We start from the raw sequence: 25,537 nt of genomic DNA, 5'->3' as shown, positions 1-25,537 counted from the left end.
GAAAGGTGAGTCAATGTTATTAAATGGTTGAGTATCTGAATGCCGTTCAACCGTGTCCTGTGATTACCCTGCAATTAAGCACATTGTGCGATTAATTGCTCTCCATTGAAATGAATGGGGCTGCTCTCCCACATCACTGACTTGTGTAATTTAAATCAGTATTGAGTGAGTCAGAGCTTCCCTCATGGCCTAGTGCCAAGCCACCTGTATGAGAGAGTGCATAGCTTAGCCCTGGGCAGGGACTGCACATCTCTTCCTCGTTCTGTTGTCATTGGGGCTGTGATGAAGCGGGTGTGACACTGTGATGTTCACTTGGACTGCCATTCCAGGTGATCCTGTACAAGGGAGTGTGGTCCCCACCATCTGGGATCTTGTATGACCAGGTCAGCACTGCAGGACTGGGAGAATCCGAGAGGATTTCACCGTAATATCAACAGTCAGTTTGATGATTCTGTTTGATTTCTACGTGGTACATTTTAGCTTGAAGTATTTTATTTGTTCTTCCTTTAAAATTCAAGAGCGACGCAGACGCTTAGTGTGCAGGTTCATAATGGGGTGTCTGTGCAAGGGTCTCACTGTGGTGTCTCAGTGTGTGGTCTCACTGTCGTGCCTCAGTGTGGAGTCTCACTAGTGTGCCTCAGTGTGGGGTCTCACTGTGGTCCCTCAGTGTCGGGTCTCACTGTCGTGCCTCAGTGTGGGGTCTCACTGTGGTCCCTCAGTATGGGGTCTCACTGTGGTCCCTCAGTTTGGCGTCTCACTGTGGTCCCTCAGTGTGGTGTCTCACTGTGGAGCCGCAGTGTAACGTGTCAGTGTGGTGCCTCAGTGTGGGGTCTCGGTGTGGTTCCCTCAGTGTGGGGTCTCGGAGTGGTGCCTCAGTGTGGGGTCTCACTGTGGTCCCTCAGAGTGTGGTCTCACTGTGGTTCCTCAGTGTGTGGTCTCATTGTGATGCCTCAGTGTGGGAACTCACTGTGATGCCTCAATGTGGGGACTCACTGTGTTGCCTCAGTGAGGGGTCTCACTGCGGTGCCTCAGTGTGGGGTCTCACTGCGGTGCCTCAGTGTGGGGTCTCACTGCAGTACCTCAGTGTGGGGTCTCACTCTGGTGCCTCAGTGTGAGTTCTCACTGTGGAACCTCAGTGTGGGGTCTCACTGGAGTCCCTCAGTGTAGGGTCTCAGTGTGGGCCCTCAGTGTGGGGTCTCACTGTGGTGCCTCAGTGTAGGGTCTCACTCTGGTGCCTCAGTGTGAAGTCTCACTGTGGAACCTCAGTGTGGGGTCTCACTCTGGTGCCTCAGTGTGAGGTCTCACTGTGGAACCTCAGTGTGTGGTCTCACTGTGATGCCTCAGTGTGGGGTCTCACTGCGGTGCCTCAGTGTGGGGTCTCACTGCGGTGCCTCAGTGTGGGGTCTCACTGCAGTGCCTCAGTGTGAGGTCTCACTGTGGAACCTCAGTGTGGGGGTCTCACTGGAGTCCCTCAGTGTGGGGTCTCACTGCGGTGCCTCAGTGTGGGGTCTCACTGCAGTGCCTCAGTGTGAGGTCTCACTGTGGAACCTCAGTGTGGGGGTCTCACTGGAGTCCCTCAGTGTAGGGCCTCAGTGTGGGCCCTCAGTGTGGGGTTTCACTGTGGTCCCTCAGGGTGGGGTGTCACTGTGGTGCCTCTGTGTGGGGTCAAAATGTGGTGCTTCAGTGTGGGGTCTCACTGCGGTGCCTCTGTGTGGGGTCTCACTGCAGTGCCTCTGTGTGGGGTCACAATGTGGTGTCTGTGTGTGGGGTCTCACTGTCGTGCCTCAGTGTGGGATCTCACTGTGGTGCCTCAGTGTGGGGTCTCAGTGTAGGGTCTCACTGTGGTGCCTCAGTGTGGGGTCTCAGTGTAGGGTCTCACTGCAGTGCCTCAGTGTGGGATCTCACTGTGGTGTCTCAGTGTAGGGTCTCATTGTCGTGCCTCAGTGTGGGATCTCACTGTCGTGCCTCAGTGTGGGGTCCCACTGTGGTCCATCAGTGTCGGGTGTCGGTGTGGTGCCTCAGTGTGGAGTCTCACTGTGGTGTCTCAGTGTAGGGTCTTATTGTGATGCGTCAGTGTGGGGTCTCACTGTGGTGCCTCAGTGTGGGGTCTCACTGTGGTGCCTCAGTGTGGGGACTCACTGCGGTGCCTCCGTTTGGGGTGTCACTATGGTCCCAAAGTGTGGGGTCTCACTCTGGACCCTCAGTGTGGGCTCTCACTGTGGGCCCTCAGTGTGGGGTCTCACTGTGGTCCCTGAGTGTGGGGACTCACTGCAGTGCCTCAGTGTGAAGTCTCACTGTGGTGCCTCAGTGTGGGGTCTCACTGCGGTGCCTCAGTGTGGGGTCTCACTGTGGTCCCTCAGTGTGGGGTCTCACTGTGGTCCTTCTGTGTGGGATATCACTGTGGTGCCTCAGTGTGGGGTCTCACTGTGGTGCCTCAGTGTGGGGTCTCACAGTGGGTCCTCAGTGTGGGGTCTCAGTATGGGGTCTCACTGTGGTGCCTCAGTTTGGGGTCTCACTGTGGGCCCTCAGTGTGGGGTCTCACTGTGGTCCCTCAGTGTCGGGTGTCAGTGTGTTGCCACAGTGTGGGGTCTCACTGTGGTGCCTCAGTGTGGGGTCTGATTGTGATGCCACTGAGACCACATATTTAGACACCATAGTGAGACCCTACAATGAGGGACCACAGTGAGACCCCACACTGAGACACTGCAGTGAGACCCCACACTGAGGCACCACAGTGAGACCTCACACTGAGTAATCACAGTGAGATCACACAGTGAAACCCAACACTGAGGCACCACAGAGAGACCCCACACTGAGTCATAACAGTGAGAACCCACACTGAGGCACCACAGTGAGACCCCACACTGAGGCACCACAGTGAGACCCCACACTGAGGCACCACAGAGAGACCCCACACTGAGTCATAACAGTGAGAACCCAAACTGAGGCACCACTGTGAGACTCCACACTGAGGGCCAAAGTGCGATCCCACACTGTGGCACCACACTGACACCCGACACTGAGGGACCACAGTGAGACCCTACACTAAGTCACGACAGTGAGACCTCACAGTGAAGGACCACACTGAAGCACAACACAGAGACCCCATACTGAGGCACCACACCGAGACTTTACCCTGACGCACCACAGTGAGAACTCACACTGTGGGACTAAAGTGAAACCCCACACGGAGGGACCGCAGTAAGTCCCCACAATGAGGAACCACAGTGAGACCCCACATTGAGGGACCACAGTGAGACCCCACAGTGTGAGACCACAGTGAGACCCCACACTGAGGCACGACAGTGAGACCCCACACTGAGGGACCACAGTGAGACCCCACATTGAGGCACCACAGTGAGACCTCACACTGAGGGACCACAGTGAGACCTCACACTGAGACACCACAATGAGACCCCACACAGAGTGACGACAGTGAGACCTCACACTGAGACACGACAGTGAGACACCACACTGAGCGACCACAGTGAGACCCCACACGGTGGGATCACCGTGAGCCCCCACACTGAGGGACCACAGTGAGACCCCACACTGAGAGACCACAGTGAGACCCCACACTGAGACACCATAGTGTAACCCCACACTGAGGCACAATAGTGAGACCACACATTGTGGCACCATAGTGAGACCCCACACTGAGGCACGACAGTGAGACCCCACACTGAGTGACCACATTGAGACCTCACATTGAGGCACCACACCGAGACATTACACTGAGGCTCTACAGTGAGACCCCACACTGCGGGACCACAGTTAAACGCAACACTGATGCACCACAGTGAGACACAGCACTGATGCACCAAAGTGAGACCCCACACTGTTGCACCACAGTGAGACCCCACATAATGTGGGACCACAGTGAGACTCCAACTGAGGGATCACAGCAAGACCCCACACTGAGGGACCACAGTGAGACCTCACACGGAGGGATCACAGTGAGCCCCCACACTGAGGGACCACAGTGAGACCTCACACTGAGGCATGACAGTGAGACCCCACACTGAGCCACCACAGTGAGACTTCACACTGAGTCATCACAGTGAGACCCCACACTGAGGGACCACAGTGAGACTCCACACTGAGGGACCACATTGGGACACATCACTGAGGGACCATAATGAGACCACACACTGAGGCACCACAGTGAGACCACACACTGAAGCACCACACTGAGGGACCACAGTGAGATCACACACTTCGGCACCACACTGACACCCACACTGAGGGACCACAGTGAGACCTCACACTGAGACACCGCAGTGAGAACACACAGTGAGACCCCACACTGAGGCACCACAGTGAGACCCCACACTGAGGCACCATAGTGAGACCCCACACTGAGGCAACACAGTGAGACCCCACACCGAGGCAACACAGTGAGACCCCACACTGAGGCACCACAATGAGACCCCACACTGAGGCACCAGAGTGAGACCCCACACTGAGGCACCACAGTGAGTCTCCACACTGAGGGACCACATTGCGACCCCACACTGAGGCACCATAGTGAGACCCCACACTGAGGCAACACAGTGAGACCCCACACCGAGGGGCCACAGTGAGACCCAACACTGAGGCAACACAGTGAAAACCCACACTGAGGCACCACAGTGAGACCCCACACTGAGGCACCACAGTGAGACCCCACACTGAGGCACCACAGTGAGTCTCCACACTGAGGGACCACATTGCGACCCCACACTGAGGCACCAGAGTGAGACCCCACACTGAGGCACCATAGTGAGACCCCACACTGAGGCAACACAGTGAGACCCCACACCAAGGGGCCACAGTGAGACCCCACACTGAGGCAACACAGTGAAAACCCACACTGAGGCACCACAGAGAGACCCCACACTGAGGCACCACAGTGAGTCTCCAAACTGAGGGACCACATTGCGACCCCACACTGAGGCACCACAGTGACACCCCACACTGAGGCACCACAGTGAAACCCCACACTGAGACACCACACTGAGACACCACAGTGAGACTCCACATTGAGGCATCACAGTGAGACTCCACACTGAGACACCACAGTGAGACCCCTACTGAGGGACCACAGTGAGACACGACACTGAGGCACCACACAGACACCCGACACAGAGGGACCACAGTGAGACCACACGCTGAGACACCAAAGTGTGACCCCACACTGAGAGACCATAGTGAGACCGCACACTGAGGGACCACATTGAGACACAACACTGAGGGACCACAGTGAGACCATGCACTGAGGGACCACAGCGAGACCCTACACTGGAGCACCACAGTGAGACCACACACGGAGGCACCACTCCGAGACTCCACAGTGAGCCCCCACACCAAGACGTTACACTGAGGCTCCACAGTGAGCCCCCACACTGAGGCATCACAGTGAGACCCATCACTGGGGAGCCACAGTGAGACCCAACACTGAGGCACGACAGTGAGGGACCATAATGAGACAACACACTGAGACACCACAGTGAGACCCCACACTGAGGTACCACAGTGAGACTCTACACTGAGGGTCCACAGTGCGACACCACAGTGAGACCCCACACTGAGGCACCGCAGTGAGACCCCACACTGAGGCACCGCAGTGAGAACACACAGTGAGACCCCGCACTGAGGGACCACAGTGAGACCTCACACTGAGACACCGCAGTGAGAACACACAGTGAGACCCCACACTGAGGCACCACAGTGAGACCCCACACTGAGGCACCATAGTGAGACCCCACACTGAGGCAACACAGTGAGACCCCACACCGAGGGGCCACAGTGAGACCCCACACTGAGGCACCACAATGAGACCCCACACTGAGGCACTACAGTGAGTCTCCACACTGAGGGACCACATTGCGACCCCACACTGAGGCACCATAGTGAGACCCCACACTGAGGCAACACAGTGTGAGCCCACACCGAGGCACCACAGTGAGACCCCACACTGAGGCACCACAGTGAGACCCCACACTGAGACACCATAGTGAGACTCCACATTGAGGCATCACAGTGAGACTCCACACTGAGACACCACAGTGAGACTCCTACTGAGGGACCACAGTGAGACACGACACTGAGGCACCACACAGACACCCGACACAGAGGGACCACAGTGAGACCACACGCTGAGACACCAAAGTGTGACCCCACACTGAGAGACCATAGTGAGACCGCACACTGAGGGACCACATTGAGACACAACACTGAGGGACCACAGTGAGACCATGCACTGAGGGACCACAGCGAGACCCTACACTGGAGCACCACAGTGAGACCACACACGGAGGCACCACTCCGAGACTCCACACTGAGGCACCACACCAAGACGTTACACTGAGGCTCCACAGTGAGCCCCCACACTGAGGCACCACAGTGAGACCCATCACTGGGTAGCCACAGTGAGACCCAACACTGAGGCACGACAGTGAGGGACCATAATGAGACAACACACTGAGACACCACAGTGAGACCCCGCACTGAGGGACCACAGTGAGACCTCACACTGAGACACCGCAGTGAGAACACACAGTGAGACCCCACACTGAGGCACCACAGTGAGACCCCACACTGAGGCACCATAGTGAGACCCCACACTGAGGCAACACAGTGAGACCCCACACCGAGGGGCCACAGTGAGACCCCACACTGAGGCACCACAATGAGACCCCACACTGAGGCACTACAGTGAGTCTCCACACTGAGGGACCACATTGCGACCCCACACTGAGGCACCATAGTGAGACCCCACACTGAGGCAACACAGTGTGAGCCCACACCGAGGCACCACAGTGAGACCCCACACCGAGGCACCACAGTGAGACCCCACACTGAGGCACCACAGTGAGACCCCACACTGAGGCACCACAGTGAAAACCCACACTGAGGCACCACAGTGACACCCCACACTGAGGCACCACAGTGAAACCCCACACTGAGACACCATAGTGAGACTCCACATTGAGGCATCACAGTGAGACTCCACACTGAGACACCACAGTGAGACTCCTACTGAGGGACCACAGTGAGACACGACACTGAGGCACCACACAGACACCCGACACAGAGGGACCACAGTGAGACCACACGCTGAGACACCAAAGTGTGACCCCACACTGAGAGACCATAGTGAGACCGCACACTGAGGGACCACATTGAGACACAACACTGAGGGACCACAGTGAGACCATGCACTGAGGGACCACAGCGAGACCCTACACTGGAGCACCACAGTGAGACCACACACGGAGGCACCACTCCGAGACTCCACACTGAGGCACCACACCAAGACGTTACACTGAGGCTCCACAGTGAGCCCCCACACTGAGGCATCACAGTGAGACCCATCACTGGGGAGCCACAGTGAGACCCAACACTGAGGCACGACAGTGAGGGACCATAATGAGACAACACACTGAGACACCACAGTGAGACCCCACACTGAGGTACCACAGTGAGACTCTACACTGAGGGTCCACAGTGCGATACCACAGTGAGACCCCGCACTGAGGCACCGCAGTGAGACCCCACACTGAGGCACCGCAGTGACACCCCACACTGAGTCAACACAGTGCAACACCACAGTGAGACCCCGCAATGAGACACCACAGTGAGATCCAACACTGAGGCACCGCAGTGAGACCCCACACTGAGTCAACACAGCAAGACCACACATTGAGGCACACAGTGAGACCTCACACTGAGGGACCACAGTGAGACCCCACACTGAGGGACCACATTGGGACACATCACTGAGGGACCACAATGAGACCACACACTGTAGCACCACAGTGAGACCACACACTGAAGCACCACAGTGAGACATTACACTGAGGCTCCACAGTGAGACCCCACACTGAGATGTTACACTGAGGCTCCACAGTGTGACCCCACACTGAGGGGCTACAGTGAAACCCCACTCTGAGGGATCACAGTGAGACCCCACACTGAGGCACTTCAGTGAGTCTCCACACTGAAGGACCACAGAGAGATACAACACTGAGGGACCACAGTGAAACCCCACACTGTGGCACCACAGTGAGACTCCACACTGAGGCACCACAGTGAGACCCCACACTGAGGGACCACAGCGAGACCCCACACTGAGGCACCACAGCGAGACCCTACACTGAGCGACCACTGTCGTGCCTCAGTGTGGGGTCGCACTGTTGTCCCTCAGTGTGGAGCCTTACTGTGGTCCCTCAGTGTGGGGTCTCACTGTGGCGTCTCAGAGTGGGGTCACACTGTGGTGCCTCAGTGTGGGGTATTACTATGGTGCCACTATGTGTGGTCTCACTGTCGTGGCTCAGTGTGTGGTCTCACTGTGGTGCCTCAGCGTGGGGTCTCACTGTGGTCCCTCAGTGTGGGGTCTCACTGTCGTGGCCTCAGTGTGGGGTCTCACTGTGGTGTTTCAGTGAGTGGTCTCACTGTCGTGCCACAGTGTGGGGTCTCACTGTGGTGCCTCAGTGTGGGGTATCATTATGTTGCCATAATTGTGGTCTCACTGTGGTGTCTCAGTGTGGGGTCTCACTGTGTTCCATAAGTGTTGAGTCTCCCTGTGGCTTCTCAGTGTGGGGTAACACTGTGGCCGACTGTGTGGGGTTTCACTGTGGTTCCTCAGTGTGGGGTCTCACTATGGTGTCTCAGTGTGTGGTCTCACTGTGGTTCCTCAGTGCGGGATCTCATTGTGGTCCCACCATTTAGGCTCTCGCTGTGGTCGCTCAGTGTGAGGTCTCACTGTGGTCCCTCTGTCTGGGATCTCACTATGGTGCTTCAGTGCGTAGTCTCACTGTGGTTGCTCAGTGTGGACCCTCACTGTGGTACTTCATTGTGGTGTCTCACTGTGGTCCCTCAGTGTGTGGTCTCACTGTGGACCCTGAGTGTGTGGTCTCACTGTGATGGCTCAGTGTGAGGTCTCACTGTGGTGTCTCAGTGTGGGGTCTCACTGTGTTCCATAAGTGTGGGGACTCCCTGTGACGTCTCAGTGTGGGGTAACACTGGCTGTCAGTGTGGGGTTACACTGTGGTCCCTCAGTGCAGGGTCTCATTGTGGTCCCGCCATTTGGGCTATCACTGTGGCCCCTCTGTGTGGGGTCTCACTGTGGGGCCTCATTGTGGGATCTCACTGTTGTCCATCAGTGTTGGGTCTCACTGTGGTGCCTTAGTTTGGGGTCTCACTGTGGTCCCTCAGTTGACGTCTCAGTGTGGTCCCTTAGTGTTGTGTCTCACTGTGGTCCCTCACTGTCGGGTTTCACTGTCGTGTCTCAGTGTGGGGTCTCACTGTGTTCCCTCAGTGTGGTGTTTCAATGTGATGTCGCAGTGTGGAGTCTCATTGTGGTCCCTCACTGTCGGGTTTCACTGTCGTGCCTCAGTGTGGGGTCTCACTGTGTTCCCTCAGTGTCGGGTGCAGTCTGGTACCTCAATGTTGGGTGTCACTGTGGTCCCTCAGTGTGGAGTCTCACTGTGGTGCCTCAGTGAGGGGTATCACTGCAGTGTCTCAATGTGGAGTCTGACTGTGGTGCCTCTGTGTGGGGTCTCACTGTGGTGTCCCAGTGTGGGGTCTCACTGTGGTCCCTCACTGTCGGGTTTCATTGTCGTGCCTCAATGTGGGGTCTCACTGTGGTGCCTCAGTGAGGGGACTCACTGCGGTGCCTCAATGTGGGGTCTCACTGTGGTGCCTCAATGTGGGGTCTCACTGTGGTGCCTCAATGTGGGGTCTCACTGTGGTCCCTCAGTTGGCATCTCAGTGTGGTCCCTTAGTGTTGTGTCTCACTTTGGTGTCTCAGTGTTGGGTCTCACTGTGGTGCCTCAGTGTGGTGTCTCAATGTGATGTCTCAGTGTGGAGTCTCACTGTGGTCCCTCACTGTCGGGTTTCGTTGTCGTGCCTCAGTGTGGGGTCTCACTGTGATGCCTCAGTGAGGGGACTCACTGCGGTGCCTCAATGTGGGGTCTCACTGTGGTGCCTCAATGTGGGGTCTCACTGTGGTGCCTCTGTGTGGGGTCTCACTGTGGTCCCTCAGTGTGAGGTCTCACTGTGGTCCCTCAGTGCGGGGTCTCACTGTGGTCCCTCAGTGTGGGGTCTCACTGTGGACCCTCAGTGTGGGGTCTCACTGTGGACCCTCAGTGTGGGATCTCACTGTGGTCCCTCAGTTGGCATCTCAGTGTGGTCCCTTAGTGTTGTGTCTCACTTTGGTGTCTCAGTGTTGGGTCTCACTGTGGTGCCTCAGTGTGGTGTCTCAATGTGATGTCTCAGTGTGGTGTCTCACTGTGGTCCCTCACTGTCAGGTTTCGTTGTCGTGCCTCAGTGTGGGGTCTCACTGTGGTGCCTCAGTGAGGGGACTCACTGCGGTGCCTCAATGTGGGGTCTCACTGTGGTGCCTCTGTGTGGGGTCTCACTGTGGTCCCTCAGTGTGAGGTCTCACTGTGGTCCCTCAGTGCGGGGTCTCACTGTGGTCCCTCAGTGTGAGGTCTCACTGTGGTCCCTCAGTGTGGGGTCTCACTGTGGACCCTCAGTGTGGGATCTCACTGTGGACCCTCAGTGTGGGGTCTCACTGTGGACCCTCAGTGTGGGATCTCACTGTGGTCCCTCAGTTGGCATCTCAGTGTGGTCCCTTAGTGTTGTGTCTCACTTTGGTGTCTCAGTGTTGGGTCTCACTGTGGTGCCTCAGTGTGGTGTCTCAATGTGGTGCCTCAGTGTGGTGTCTCACTGTGGTCCCTCACTGTCAGGTTTCGTTGTCGTGCCTCAGTGTGGGGTCTCACTGTGGTGCCTCAGTGAGGGGACTCACTGCGGTGCCTCAATGTAGGGTCTCACTGTGGTGCCTCTGTGTGGGGTCTCACTGTGGTCCCTCAGTGTGAGGTTTCACTGTGAGGTTTCACTGTGGTCCCTCAGTGTGGGATCTCACTGTGTTCCCTCAGTGTGGGGTCTCACTGTGGACCCTCAGTGTGGTGTCTCACTGTGGACCCTCAGTGTGGGATTTCACTGTGGTCCCTCAGAGTCGGGTCTCACTGTGGTCCGCCACTTTTGGTCTCACTGTGGTCCCTCAGTGTGGGGTCTCACTGCGGTCTCTCAGTGTGGGGTCGCACTGTTGTCCCTCAGTGTGGGGTCTCACTGTGGACCCTCAGTGTGGGGTCTCACTGTGGTGTCACTGTGTGTGGTCTCACTGTGGACCCTCAGTGTGGGGTCTCACTGTGGTGCCACAATGTGGAGTCTCACTGTGGCCCCTCAATGTGAGCTCTCACTGTGGCCCCTCTGTATGAGGTCTCACTGTGGACCCACAGTATGGGGACTCACTGTGGTGCGTCAGTATGGGGTCTCACTGTGGTCCCGTTGTGTGCGGACTCACTGTGGTGCCTCAGTGTAGGATCTCACTGTGGGCCTCAGTGTGAGGCCTCACTGTGGACCCGTTGTGTGGGGTCTCACTGTGGTGTCTCATAATGAGGTCTCACTGTGGTCCCGCTGTGTGGGGTCTCACTGTGGTCCCTCATTGTGGGGTCTCATTGTCGTGCCTCAGTGTGGGGTCTCACTGTTGTCCGTCAGTGCCAGGTGTTGGTGTGGTGCCTCAGCGTTGGGTCTCGCTGTGGTGCCTCCATATGGAGTCTCATTGTGGTGCTTCAGTGTGGGATCTCACTGTGGTCCCTCAGAGTCGGGTCTCACTGTGGTCCGTCACTGTGGGGTCTCAATGTGGTTCCTCAGTGTGGGGTCTCACTGCGGTCCCTCAGTGTGGGGTCGTACTGTTGTCCCTCAGTGTGGGGTCTCAATGTGGTTCCTCAGTGTGGGGTCTCACTGTGGTCCCTCAGTGTGTGGTCTCACTGTGGTGCCTCTGTGTGGGTCTCACTGTGGACCCTCAGTGTGGGGTGTCATTGTTGTCACTCAGTGGGGGCCCTACTGTGGTCCCTCAGTGTGGGGTCTCACTGTGGTGTCTCAGTGTGGGGTCTCACTGTGGCGTCTCAGAGTGGGATCACACTGTGGCCCCTCAGTGTGGAGTCTCACTGTGGTTCCTCCGTGTGGGGTCTCACTGTGGTCCCTCAGTGTGAGGACTCACTGTAGTCCCTCTATTCGGGGTCTCACTATGGTGCCTCAGTGTGGGGCCTCACTGTAGTACGTCATTGTGGTGTCTCACTGTGGTCCCTCAGTTTCGGGTGTTGGTATGGTGCCTCAGTGTGGGGTCTCACTTTGGTGACTCAGTGTGGGGTCTCACTGTGGTCCCTCAGTGTGTGGTCTGACTGTGTACCCTGACTGTGGGGTCTCAATGTGGTCCCTCAGTGTGGGGTCTCACTGTGGTGTCTCAGTGTGGGGGCTCACTGTGGTGCCTCAGTGTGAGTCTCACTGTGGACCATCAGTGTGGGGTCTCATTGTTGTCACTCAATGTGGGGTCTTACTGTGGTCCATCAGTGTGGGTGCTCACTGTGGTTCCTCAGTGTGAGTCTCACTGTGGTGCCTCAGTGTGAGTCTCACTGGACCCTTAGTGTGGGGTCTCATTGTTGTCACTCAATGAGGCATCTTACAGTGGTACCTCAGTGTGGGATCTCACTGTGGTCCCTCAGTTGGCATCTCAGTGTGGTCCCTTAGTGTTGTGTCTCACTTTGGTGTCTCAGTGTTGGGTCTCACTGTGGTGCCTCAGTGTGGTGTCTCAATGTGGTGCCTCAGTGTGGTGTCTCACTGTGGTCCCTCACTGTCAGGTTTCGTTGTCGTGCCTCAGTGTGGGGTCTCACTGTGGTGCCTCAGTGAGGGGACTCACTGCGGTGCCTCAATGTAGGGTCTCACTGTGGTGCCTCTGTGTGGGGTCTCACTGTGGTCCCTCAGTGTGAGGTTTCACTGTGAGGTTTCACTGTGGTCCCTCAGTGTGGGATCTCACTGTGTTCCCTCAGTGTGGGGTCTCACTGTGGACCCTCAGTGTGGTGTCTCACTGTGGACCCTCAGTGTGGGATTTCACTGTGGTCCCTCAGAGTCGGGTCTCACTGTGGTCCGCCACTTTTGGTCTCACTGTGGTCCCTCAGTGTGGGGTCTCACTGCGGTCTCTCAGTGTGGGGTCGCACTGTTGTCCCTCAGTGTGGGGTCTCACTGTGGACCCTCAGTGTGGGGTCTCACTGTGGTGTCACTGTGTGTGGTCTCACTGTGGACCCTCAGTGTGGGGTCTCACTGTGGTGCCACAATGTGGAGTCTCACTGTGGCCCCTCAATGTGAGCTCTCACTGTGGCCCCTCTGTATGAGGTCTCACTGTGGACCCACAGTATGGGGACTCACTGTGGTGCGTCAGTATGGGGTCTCACTGTGGTCCCGTTGTGTGCGGACTCACTGTGGTGCCTCAGTGTAGGATCTCACTTGGGCCTCAGTGTGAGGCCTCACTGTGGACCCGTTGTGTGGGGTCTCACTGTGGTGTCTCATTATGAGGTCTCACTGTGGTCCCGCTGTGTGGGGTCTCACTGTGGTCCCTCATTGTGGGGTCTCATTGTCGTGCCTCAGTGTGGGGTCTCACTGTTGTCCGTCAGTGCCAGGTGTTGGTGTGGTGCCTCAGCGTTGGGTCTCGCTGTGGTGCCTCCATATGGAGTCTCATTGTGGTGCTTCAGTGTGGGATCTCACTGTGGTCCCTCAGAGTCGGGTCTCACTGTGGTCCGTCACTGTGGGGTCTCAATGTGGTTCCTCAGTGTGGGGTCTCACTGCGGTCCCTCAGTGTGGGGTCGTACTGTTGTCCCTCAGTGTGGGGTCTCAATGTGGTTCCTCAGTGTGGGGTCTCACTGTGGTCCCTCAGTGTGTGGTCTCACTGTGGTGCCTCTGTGTGGGTCTCACTGTGGACCCTCAGTGTGGGGTGTCATTGTTGTCACTCAGTGGGGGCCCTACTGTGGTCCCTCAGTGTGGGGTCTCACTGTGGTGTCTCAGTGTGGGGTCTCACTGTGGCGTCTCAGAGTGGGATCACACTGTGGCCCCTCAGTGTGGGGTCTCACTGTGGTTCCTCCGTGTGGGGTCTCACTGTGGTCCCTCAGTGTGAGGACTCACTGTAGTCCCTCTATTCGGGGTCTCACTATGGTGCCTCAGTGTGGGGCCTCACTGTAGTACGTCATTGTGGTGTCTCACTGTGGTCCCTCAGTTTCGGGTGTTGGTATGGTGCCTCAGTGTGGGGTCTCACTTTGGTGACTCAGTGTGGGGTCTCACTGTGGTCCCTCAGTGTGTGGTCTGACTGTGTACCCTGACTGTGGGGTCTCAATGTGGTCCCTCAGTGTGGGGTCTCACTGTGGTGTCTCAGTGTGGGGGCTCACTGTGGTGCCTCAGTGTGAGTCTCACTGTGGACCATCAGTGTGGGGTCTCATTGTTGTCACTCAATGTGGGGTCTTACTGTGGTCCATCAGTGTGGGTGCTCACTGTGGTTCCTCAGTGTGAGTCTCACTGTGGTGCCTCAGTGTGAGTCTCACTGGACCCTTAGTGTGGGGTCTCATTGTTGTCACTCAATGAGGCATCTTACAGTGGTACCTCAGTGTGGGATCTCACTGTGGACCCCCAGTGTGGGGTCTCACTGTGGTGACAGAGTGTGTGGTCTCACTGTGGACCCTCAATGTGGGTTCTCACTGTGGCCCCTCTGTGTGAGGTCTCACGTGGCCACTCTGTGTGAGGTCTCACTGTGGACCCTCAGTGCGTGGTCTCACTGTGATCCCTCAGTGCGGGGTCTCACTTTGGTCCCTCAGTGCGGGGTCTCACTGTGGTCCCTCAGTGTGGGGTCTCACTGTGGTGTCTCAGTATGAGGTCTCACTGTGGTCCCGCTGTGTGGGGTTTCACTGTGGTGCATCAGTGTGGGGACTCACTGTGGAGCCTCAGTGTAATGTCTCGGTGTGGTGCCTTAGTGTGGTGTCTGTGTAGTCGCTCATTGTTGGGTGTCAGTGTGATCCCTCAGTATGGGGTCTCGGAGTGGTCCCTCCCTGTGTGGTCTCACTGTGGTCCCTCAGTGTGAGGTCTCACTGTGGTGCCACAGTGTGGGGCCTCACTGTAGACCCTCAGTGTGAGGTCTCACTGTGGTCCCGTTGTGTGTGGCCTCACTGTGGTGTCTCAGTGTGAGGTCTCAATGTGGTCCCTCAGAGTGGGATCTCAGTGTGGTGCCTCAGTGTGAGGTCTCACTGCCGTGCCACAGTGTGGAGTCTCACAGTGGTGTCTCAGTGTGGGGTCTCACTGTGGTCCCTCATTGTGGGATCTTACTGTCTGCTTCAGTGTGGGGTCTCACTGTGGTCCCTGAGTGTCTGGTGTCGTTGTGGTCCCTCAGTGTGGTGTCTCACTGTGGTCCCTCAGCGGGTGGTCTCACTGTGGTGCCTCAGTGTGGGATTCACTGTGGTGCCTCAGTGTGGGGGTCTCATGTGGTGCCTCAGTGTGGGGTTTCACTGTGGTGCCTCGGTGTGGAGTCTCACTGTGGACCCTCAGTGTGGGGTCTCACTGTGGTGCCACAGTGTGGGGTCTCACTGTGGCCCGTCAGTGTGAGGTCTCACTGTGGACCCTCAGTGTGGGGTCTCATTGTCGTGCCTCAGTGTGGGGTCTCACTGTTGTCCCTCAGTGTCAGGTGTCAGTGTGGTGCCTCAGTGTTGGATCTCGCTGTGGTGCCTCCATATGGAGTCCCACTGTGGTGCTTCAGTGTGGGGTCTCACTGTGGTCCCTCAGAGTCGGGTCTCACTGTGGTCCGTCACTGTGGAGTCTCAATGTGGAGTCTCAATGTGGTCCCTCAGTGTGGGGTCTCACTGTGGTCCCTCAGCATTGGGGTCTCACTGCAGTCCCTCAGTGTGGGGTCTCACTGTTGTCCGTCAGTGTGGGGCCTCACTGTGGCCCCTCAGTGTGTGGTCTCACTGTGGTCCCTCTGTGTGTGAGGGACCAGAGTGAGACCACACACGGAGGGACCACAGTGCGACCCCACACTGAGGCACCAAAATGAGACCCTGCACTGTAGACCGTCAGTGTGGGGTCTCATTGTTGTCACTCAGTATGGGGCCTTACTATGGTCCCTCAGTGTGGGGTCTCACTGTTGTGTCTCAGTGTGGGGTCTCTCTGTGGCGTCTCAGAGTGAGGTCACACTGTGGCCCCTCAGTGTGGGGTCTCACTCTGTTGTCTCAGTGTGTGGTCTCACTATCGTCCCTCAGTGTGGGGTCTCACTGTGGTCTCTCCGTGTGGGCTCTCACTGTGGTCCCTCAGTGTGAGGTCTCACTGTGGTCCCTCTATTCGGGGTCTCAATATGGTGCCTCTGTGTGGGGTCTCACTGTGGCCTCTCAGTTTCGGGTGTTGAGGTGTGGTGCCTCAGTGTGGGGTCTCACTTTGGTGACTCAGTGTGGGGTCTCAGTGTGGTCCCTCAGGGTTGGGTCTCACTATGGTCCGTCACTGTGGGGACTCAATGTAGTCCCTCAGTATGGGGTCTCACTGTGGTGTCTCAGTGTGGGGGCTCACTGTTGTGTCTCAGTGTGGGGTCTCACAGCGGTGCCTCAGTGTGAGTCTCACTGTGGACCCACAGTGTGGGGTCTCAATGTTGTCACTCAATGAGGGGTCTTACAGTGGTCCCTCAGTGTGGGGTCTCACTGTGGTGTCTCAGTGTGTGGTCTCACTGTGGTCCCTCAGTGTGGGGTCTAACTGTCGTGCCTCAGCGTGGGTTCTCACTGTGGTCCCTCAGTGTCGAGTGTCGGTGTGGTGCCTCAGTGTGGAGTCTCACTGTGGTCCCTCAGAATCGGGTCTCACTGTGGTCCCTCACTGTTGTCCCTCAGTGTGGGGTCTCACTATGGTGACTCAGTGTGGGGTCTCACTGTGGTGACTCAGTGTGGAATCTCACTGCGGTCCCTCAGTGTGGGGTCTCACTGTGGACCCTCAGTGTGGGGTCTTATTGTTGTCGCTCAGTGTGTGTTCTTACTGTGGTCCCTCAGTGTCGAGTGTCGGTGTGGTGCCTCAGTGTGGAGTCTCACTGTGGTCCCTCAGAATCGGGTCTCACTGTGGTCCCTCACTGTTGTCCCTCAGTGTGGGGTCTCACTATGGTGACTCAGTGTGGGGTCTCACAGTGGTGTCACAGTGTGGGGTCTCACTGTGGTCCCTCAGTGTGGGGTGTCACTGTGGTCCCTCAGTGTGAAGTCTCACTGTGGTGCCTCAGCGTGAGGTCTCACTGTGGTGCCTCAATATGTGGTCTCATTGTGGTCTCTCAGTGTGGGGTGTCACTGTGGACCCTCAGTGTGCGGTCTCATTGTGATGCCTCATTATGGGGTCTTACTGTTGTGCCCTAGTGTGGGGTCTCACTGTGGCGTCTCAGTGTGAGGTCTCACTGTGTTCCCACTGTGTGGGATCTCATTGTGGTGCCTCAGTGTGAGGTCTCACTGTGTTTCTGCTATGTGGGGTCTCACTGTGGTGTCTCAGTGTGAGGTCTCACGGTGGTCCCATAGTGTGGGGTCTCACTGTGTTGTCTCAGTGTGAGGTCTCACTGTGGTCCCTCAGTCGGTCTCTCATTGTGGTGTCTTAGTGTGGTGTCTCACTGTGGGGTTTCACTGTTGTGCCTCAGTGTATGGTCTCACTGTGTTCCCTCAGTGTCGGGTGTCAGTGTAGTGCGTCAGTGTTGGGTCTCACTGTGATGCCTCAGTGTGGGGTCTCACTGTGGTCCCTCAGTGCGAGGTCTCAATGTGGTGCCTCAGTGTGGGGTCTCAATGTGGTGTCTCAGTGTGGGGTCTCACTGTGGTCCCTCAGTGTCGGGTGGCGGTGTGGTGCCTCAATGTAGGGTTTCACTTTTGTGCCTCAGTGTCGGGTGTTGGTGTGGTGCCTCAGTACGGGGTCTAGCTGTGGTGTCTCACTGTGAACCCTCAGTGTGTGGTCTCACTGTGGTCCCTCAGAGTGGGGTCTCACTGTTGTCCCTCAGAGTCGGGTCTCAGTGTGGTGTCTCAGTGTGGGGCCTCACTGTGATGTCTAATTGTGGGGTCTCACTGTGGTCCCTCAGTGTGGGGTCTCATTGTTGTCGCTCAGTGTGGGGTCTCATTGTGGCCCCTCAGTGTGGGGTCTCACTGTGTCGTCACAGTGTAGGGTCTCATTTTGGTGCCTCAGTGTGTGGTCTCACTGTGGTCCCTCAGTGTGAGGTCTCACTGTGGTCCCTCAGTGTGGGGTCTCACTGTGGTCCCGCAGTCCGGGGTCTTACTGTGGTCCCTCAGTGTGGGGTCTCACTGTGGTATCTCTGTGTGATGTCTCGCTGTGGTGACTCAGTGTGGGGTCTCACTGTGGTGCCTCAGGGTGGGATCTCACTGTGGTCCATCAGTGTGGGGTCTCACAGTGGTCCCTCAGTGCGGGGTCTCACTGTGGTCCCTCAGTGTGGGGTCTCACTGTGGTCCCTCAGTGCGATGTCTCACTGTGGTCCCTCAGTGTGGGGTCTCACTGTGGTGCCACAATGTGGAGTCTCACTGTGGTGCCTCAGAATGGGGTCTTACTGTGGTCCCTCAGTGTCAGACCTCACTGAAGTCCCTCAGTGTGTTTTCCCACTGTGGAGCCTCAGTGTGACGTCACGGTGTGGTGCCTCAGTTTGATGTCTCCCTGTGATGCCTCAGAGTGGGGTCTCACTGGGGTACCTCAGTGTATGGTCTCACTGCAGTGTCTCAGTATGGGGTCTCACTGTGGTCCCTCATTGTGGGGTCTCACTGTGGTGTCTCAGTGTGAGATCTCACTGTGGTGCCCCAGTGTGGGGTCACAGTGTGGGGTCTCACTGTGGTGTCTCAGTGTGAGATCTGACTGTGGTGCCCCAGTGTGGGGTCACAGTGTGGGGTCTCACTGTGGTGTCTCAGTGTGAGATCTCACTGTCGTGCCTCAGTGTGGGGTCTCACTGTGGTGCCTCAGTGTGGGGTCTCACTGTTGAGGCTCAGTGTCGGGCCTCACTGTGGTGTCTCAGTGTGAGATCTCACTGTGGTGCCTCAGTGTGGGGTCTCACTGTGGTGCCTGAGTGTGAGGTCTCACTGTGGTCCTGTTATGTGGGGTCTCACTGTGGTCCCGTTGTGAGGGGTCTCACTGTGGTGTCTCAGTGTGAGTTCTCACTGTGGTCCTTCAGTGCGGCATCTCACTCTCGTGCCTCAGTGTAACGTCTCGGTGTGGTGCCTCAGTGTGGTGTCTCACTGTGGTCCCTCATTTTGGGGTCTCACTGTCATGCCTCAATGTGGCGTCTCACTGTGGTGTCACAGTGTGAGGGCTCACTGTGGTCCCACTGTGTGGGGTTTCACTGTGCTGCCTCAGTGTGAGGTCTCACTGTGGTGTCTCATTGTGGGACTCACTGTGGTGCCTCAGTGTGGGGTCTCACTGTGGTCCCCAGTGTGGGGTCTCACTATGGTGCCACAATATGTGGTTTCACTGTCGTGCCTCAGTGTGGGGTCTCACTTTGGTCCGTCAGTTTGGAGTCTCACTGTGGTGACTCAGTGTGGGGTCTCACCATGGTGCCTCAGTGTGGGGTCTCACCACAGTCCCTCATTATGGGGTCTCACTGTGGTGCCACAGTGCGGGGTCTCACTGTGGTGCCTCAGTGTGGGGTCTCACTGACTTGCCTCAGTGTGGGATCTCACTGTGGTGCCACAGTGCGGGGTCTCACTGTGGTGCCTCAGTGTGGGGTCTCACTGTTGTCCCTCAGTGTGGGGTCTGTCTGTGGACCATCAGTGTGTGGTCTCATTGAGGTGCCTCATTATGGGTTCTTACTGTGGTCCCTCAGTGTCGGGTCTCACTGTGGTGCCTCAGTGTGGAGTCTCACTGTGGTGCCTCAGTGTGGGGTCTCACTGTGGTGTCTCAGTTGGTGTCTCATTGTGGTCCCTCAGTGTGGGGTCTCACCTGGCCCCTCAGTGCGGGGTCTCAATGTGGCGCCTCAGTGTGGGGTCTCACTGTAGTCTGTCAGTGTGGGGTCTCACTGTTCTGCCTCAGTGTGGGATCTCACTGTGGTCCCTCAGTGTCGGGTGTCGGTGTGGTGCCTCAATGTGGGGTCTCACTTCGGTGCCTCAGTGTGGAGTCTAGCTGTGGTGTCTCACTGTGATCCCTCAGTGTGTAGTCTCTCTGTATTCCCTGAGAGTGGGGTCTCACTGTGGTTCCTCACTATTGTCCCTCAGTGTGGGATCTCACTATGGTCCCTCAGTGTGGGGTCTCACTATGGTCCCTCAGTGTGAGATCTCTCTGTGATCCTTCAGTGTGTAGACTCATTGTGGCGCCTCAGTGTGGGGTCTCATGATGGTGCCTTATTGTGGGGTATCACTGTGGTCCCTCAATGTGGTTTCTCAATGTGGTGCCTCTGTGTGAGGTCTCACTGTGGTCCATCAGTGTGGGGTCTCACAGTCGTCCCTCAGTGTGGGATCTCACTTTGGTCCATCAGTGTGTGGTCTCATTGTGGTGTCTCAGTGTGAGGTGTCAATGTGGCGTCTCAGTGTGGTCTCTCATTGTGGGGTGTCTCTAGGAACCCTCATAGTGGGTCTAACTGAGGTGGTCATTGTGGGGTCACACTGTGGTGACTCCTTGTGGGGTCTCACTGCGGTCCCTCAATGTGGGGTCGCACTGTGGTCCCTCAGTGTGAGTTCTGACTGTGGTGCCTCAGTGTGGGGTCTTCCTGTGGTCCCACATTGTGCGGTCTCTCTGTAGTCCCTCAGTGTGGGGTCTCACTGTACTCCCTCTGTGTTGGGTGTACCTGTGGTCCCTCAGTGTAAGATCTCACTGTGGTCCCTCAGTATGGTTTCTTACTTTGGTGCCTCAGTGTGGGGTCTCACTGTGGCGTGTCAGTGTGGGGTCTCACTGTGGTGCCTAAGTGTGGGGTCTCTCTGTGGTCCCTCTGTGTGGGTTCTGACTTTGGTGCCTCAGTGTGGGATCTCACTGTTGTCCCTCATTGTGCGATCTCTCTGTGGTCCCTCAGTGTGGGGTCTCACTGTGGTCCCTCAGTGTGGTGTCTCACTGTGTTGCCTCAGTGTGGGCTCTCGGTGAGTGGTTTGGGTCAGGGGTCTTGTTGCAGCGTTTGTAAAAACAATGACTGCAGATGCTGGAAACCAGATTCTGCATTAATGGTGCTGGAAGAGCACAGCAGTTCAGGCAGCATTCAAAGTGTAGCGAAATCGACGTTTCGGGCTAAAGCCCTTCATCAGGAATAAAGGCAGTGTCCCTGAAGTGTGAAGAGATATGAGGAGGGTCCATTTTAACAGTTTCCTCACTTCCCCTTCCCCCACCTCACCCTTGTTCCAAACTACCAGCTCAGCACTGTCCCCATGACTTGTCCGGACTTGTCCGGACTTTTCCTACCTGCCTATCTTCATTTCCACCTATCCATTCCACCCTCTCCTCCCTGACCTATCACCTTCATCCCCTCCCCCACTCACCTATTGTACTCTATGCTACTTTGTCCCCACCCCCACCCTCCTCTAGCTTATCACTCCACGCTTCAGGCTCACTGCCTTTATTCCTGATGAAGGGCTTTTGCCCGAAACATCGATTTCGCTGCATTTTGGATGTTTGGTGCAGCGTTTCATTAGGGGAACTGGTGTGGGGTCTTGATGTGGGATATGAGTGAGGGGTCTGTTCTGTATCTTAGCATGGATTTCTATGTGGCGTCTTGGTACAGTGCTCAGTGCTTGCTTAGTGGGGTGTCAGTCCGAGGTCTATGTACTAACATTGGAATGTGGTGAAGGTACTGTTATGGTTGTACTTTTCCGTTAAAGATGTAGGTACAGGGATGGACTGTTGTGACTCATATGGACTATGAGTACTGGTTGTGTGCTGTCGGTACAGTTATGTAGTGTAGATATAGGAGTAGGAATTGTGTCTTCCATTGGCATATGCACAGAATTTCTTCATAATGTATGTTTAAATAGCATTGGAGTGGGGTGGGGTGAATTACTTTTGACCTCAGTCTTCGGTTTGTGTGGACCTCAGTATTGGGTCAGAATGGACCTCAGTATTGGGTCTGTATGGGGGGTCAGTATAGGATCATTTTGGAAATCACTATGGGCATCAATATAGCTTCGTACAGGATCAGAACTAAGTTCAGTATAGGATCAGTATGGACATTAGAATAGGGGTCAGTGTGGGATGTGTTTATGGTCCATGTTTTGCTTAGTCTTGGGCCAGTATTGACCGTTCCAACAGTCTCCATACCTCTCACTGGATCTAATTCATATCAGGAAAACTTTCCTCTCCTGAGTAACCACTGATCATTGGGAATACCTGGAGATGGATGAGTGAGGGATTGTCAAACTGTGGGCCTTCAGAGCTGAGTCTGTCCTGTCTTCCTCACCTGGCACGTGTGGTTTTCAGCAGTTCAGCAGCAGTCAGTGATGTTCTCGGAGCCCTGAGACACTATACAGGAACCTGAGAACCTTCCAAATACTGAAGTTCCTACTCTCATATGGGACATGTTCTGACTGAGCTACCCCCCTCGACCTGCTAAGCTGCCTGCTCATTGTTAGGTGTCTCTGATAGCCAATGGGAGTGGGGAAGTGATTCAGACCTGATCAGCAAGGGGCCACATCCCTGTCTTTGGCTCAGTCAGATTTGAGATAGAGTAGTAAACACTAGATATTTCTGCAGATGAGAATGGTTGATCAGATTGGGGCAGGTACCTGGATGGTTCCTGATGCGTTCTCACTCCTCATGTGGAGAGACTTCATATCTTCAGTGAAACATTTCTTCCTTTGTTGATAAACATCGGAGAGCTTAGCGACATTGTGAGACTTGTGGTCTCCAAACAGCTTGCAGATGCTGCATATGGGCATATCATCGTGTAAGCACATCTGTGAAAACAGCACAACTTGGGATAGTGAAGGAACATTGTCAGACGCTGTGTGGTGCATCTCACCTTCTGGTTCACCAACACAACCCTGAGACTCACTTAGACTCTTACATTAGAGAAGAAATTGCACATTGTGATGTCAGGAACATGATTCATGAGACCTCTGATTCATTTGCAGTGTCTGAGTATATCTGATTAGATTAGATTCCCTACAGTGTGGGAACAGGCCCTTCGGCCCAACAAGTCCACACCGACCCTCCAAAGAGTAACCCATCCGGACCCATTTCCCATTTTTACCCCTGATTAACGTGCCTAACACTGTGGGCAATTTAGCATGGCTATGCTAAATTCAGCAATGGAGGACAACGGGATTAATTAAGAAAGGGAAAACAGAGCACATGTGTAAGTTTCTGAGGAACACACAACTTTTACAGTCAGATTTTTATAGGTTTGTGAGGAGAAAGGTGTTGCTGAAGATGAATGTAGCTCTCTTACAGACAGAAATGGGAGACTTGATACTTGGGAACAAAGAAATGGCTGATCAGCTACATTCACGCTTTGATTCGGTGTTCACAAAGGAGGGCACAAATACAGGAAATGTTGGGAGCACAGCATTTAGTGAGAGGGAGGAAGTGAAGGAAATCAGTATTAGTTGGGAAATGGAGTTGAGGAAATCTGTGGGACTGAAGGCTGATAAATCCCCAAGGCCTGACAAGCTACATCTCAGGAAGAGGCCCTAGAAATAGTGGGACGTGTCGATGGTCAACTCCCAAGATTCCATAGAACAACAGTTGCTACAGATTGGAGGATAGCAAATGCTCGCTTTTAAATAGGGGAGGCAGAGAAAATCAGAAATTATAGACCAGTTCACCTGAAGTTGGTATTCTCAGTTGTATTTTGTGTCTCCTAGATTATCCAGTTGTGGAGGGACTGTTGTTGGGAATCAGAGGAGGCAGGAAGTTTCTGGTGTGAAACCTTCATTGCTTGTGTGTGAGGGTGATGGGTTCCCATTCTCTCCTCACCTTCGTTTATGTTTGTTTAGCCTCAGCACGGGCAAGAAGTGGAAAGTTTGTGGAATTTGCCTGCAAAGCCTCTGGTCACTTTAAGGGTTGGGGAGACAGGAGGAAATGTTGCTCCTCTAAAAAATGGCATGGACCCGGGGGGGGGTATATTGGGGTGGGGTGGTTTCTCGTCAGTGTCGCCCCCTTTTCAGCTGGTGCTTGAAGTCTGCGTCCTCACCGAAACAAATTATCCAAGTAAAAAAATTTGGAGCCAACTGAAGTAACCATGAGGGAAATGGACTTAGGGGAAAAAGAAAATGTGTGTAGATTAGATTAGATTAGATTAGATTTACAGTGTGGAAACAGGCCCTTCGGCCCAACAAGTCCACACCGACCCGCCGAAGCGAATCCCACCCATACATTTACCCCTTAACTAACACTACGGGCAATTTAGCATGGCCAATTCACCTGACCCACACATCTTTGGTCTGTGGGAGGAAACCGGAGCACCCGGAGGAAACCCACGCTGACACAGGGAGAACGTGCAAACTCCACACAGTCAGTCGCCTGAGTCGGGAATTGAACCCGGGTCTCAGGCGCTGTGAGGCAGCAGTGCTAACCACTGTGCCACCGTGCCGCCCACAGCTTCTTTAAAATGGAACTGCAACACTCACCAGATTCATGAGTTCCTCTTCATGCTTGTCACACATTTGAGTTTTCTGGCTCAGTTCCTTGTTGCAGATAATCTCCAACTCCTGCTTAAACTTGTCCAGCACATTTTCTGCAAAAATGTTTCGTTTTAAAATCCCGATCCCTTTTCCACGCAGGTAGGTGAGCTGAGAAGGGATGTTAATTAAGCAAACAACAAATGCATTAGAGCAATTGTCCTCATGTTTATGTGAGTTTCAAGCTTGTCCTGGCTAAATTCAAGCCATATCACTTCGGTAAGTTACCCGTTCATTAGCATGTTATTGTTTGTGGGAGCTTGCTCTGTGCAAATTGGTTGCCATGCTACCAAAATTTGAAATGAGGCGGTGCGTCGAAAGTATTTAGAGTTATGGAGATGTACAGACCCTTCAGTCCAACTCATCCACGCCGACCAGATATCCCAACCCAATTTAGTCCCATTTGTCAGCACTTGGCCCATATCTCTCTAAACCCTTCCCAATTCATATACCCATCCAGATGCCTTTTAAATGCTGTAATTGTACCAGCCTCCACCACTTCCTCTGACAGCTCATTCCATACACGCACCACCCTTTGAATGAAAAGGTTGTCCCTTAGGTCTCTTTTATATCTTACCCCTCTCACCCTAAACCCATGCCCTTTAGATCTGGACTCCTCAGTGCTTGGGAGCCTCCTGTGAAGCGCTTCTATGATCTTTCCTCTGACATTTGTAGTGGTTTGAATCTGGAGGAAATGCTGGAGGAAAGATCATAGAAGTGCTTCACAGGAGGCTCCCAAGCACTGAGGATGTCATCTAGACAGGGGACGAAACATCTACAACACAAATTCCCAGCTCGGCAAACAGAACCACAACAACAAGCACCCAAGCTACAAATCTTCGTACAAACTTTGAACTAGATCTGGACTCCCCTACCCCAGGGAAAATACTTTGCCTATTTACCCTATCCATGCCCCTTATGATTTTAAGAACCATTATAATGTCATCCCTCAGCCTCCGACGCTTTACAGACAACAGCCCCAGCCTATTTAGCCTCTCCCTGTAGTCAAATACTCTAACTCTGGCAACCACATCCTTCCGATAGGAAGGAGACCAGAATTGCACGCAATATTCCAACAGTGGCCTAACCAA

The 25,537-nt window shown here is 55.0% G+C and overlaps 1 protein-coding gene across 1 annotated transcript in view; it reads right to left on the bottom strand.

The window, feature by feature from the left end:
- Window positions 1-25,537, bottom strand: part of LOC132836646 (tripartite motif-containing protein 54-like) — a 42,161-nt gene that overhangs the window by 4,721 nt on the left and 11,903 nt on the right. Inside the window, exons 2-3 of the mRNA XM_060856036.1 lie at window positions 24,396-24,557; window positions 22,551-22,721 (exon numbers count right to left, since the gene is read on the bottom strand). Coding sequence (XP_060712019.1) covers window positions 22,551-22,721; window positions 24,396-24,557 — 333 coding nt within the window. The remainder of the gene's footprint in view (window positions 1-22,550; window positions 22,722-24,395; window positions 24,558-25,537) is intronic.

This window comes from Hemiscyllium ocellatum, chromosome 47, assembly GCF_020745735.1.
Source record: "Hemiscyllium ocellatum isolate sHemOce1 chromosome 47, sHemOce1.pat.X.cur, whole genome shotgun sequence".
NCBI classification, from domain to species: domain Eukaryota; kingdom Metazoa; phylum Chordata; class Chondrichthyes; order Orectolobiformes; family Hemiscylliidae; genus Hemiscyllium; species Hemiscyllium ocellatum.
Note: the sequence above shows the minus strand (reverse complement) of the source record. Positions and strands in the feature narration are given on the sequence as shown.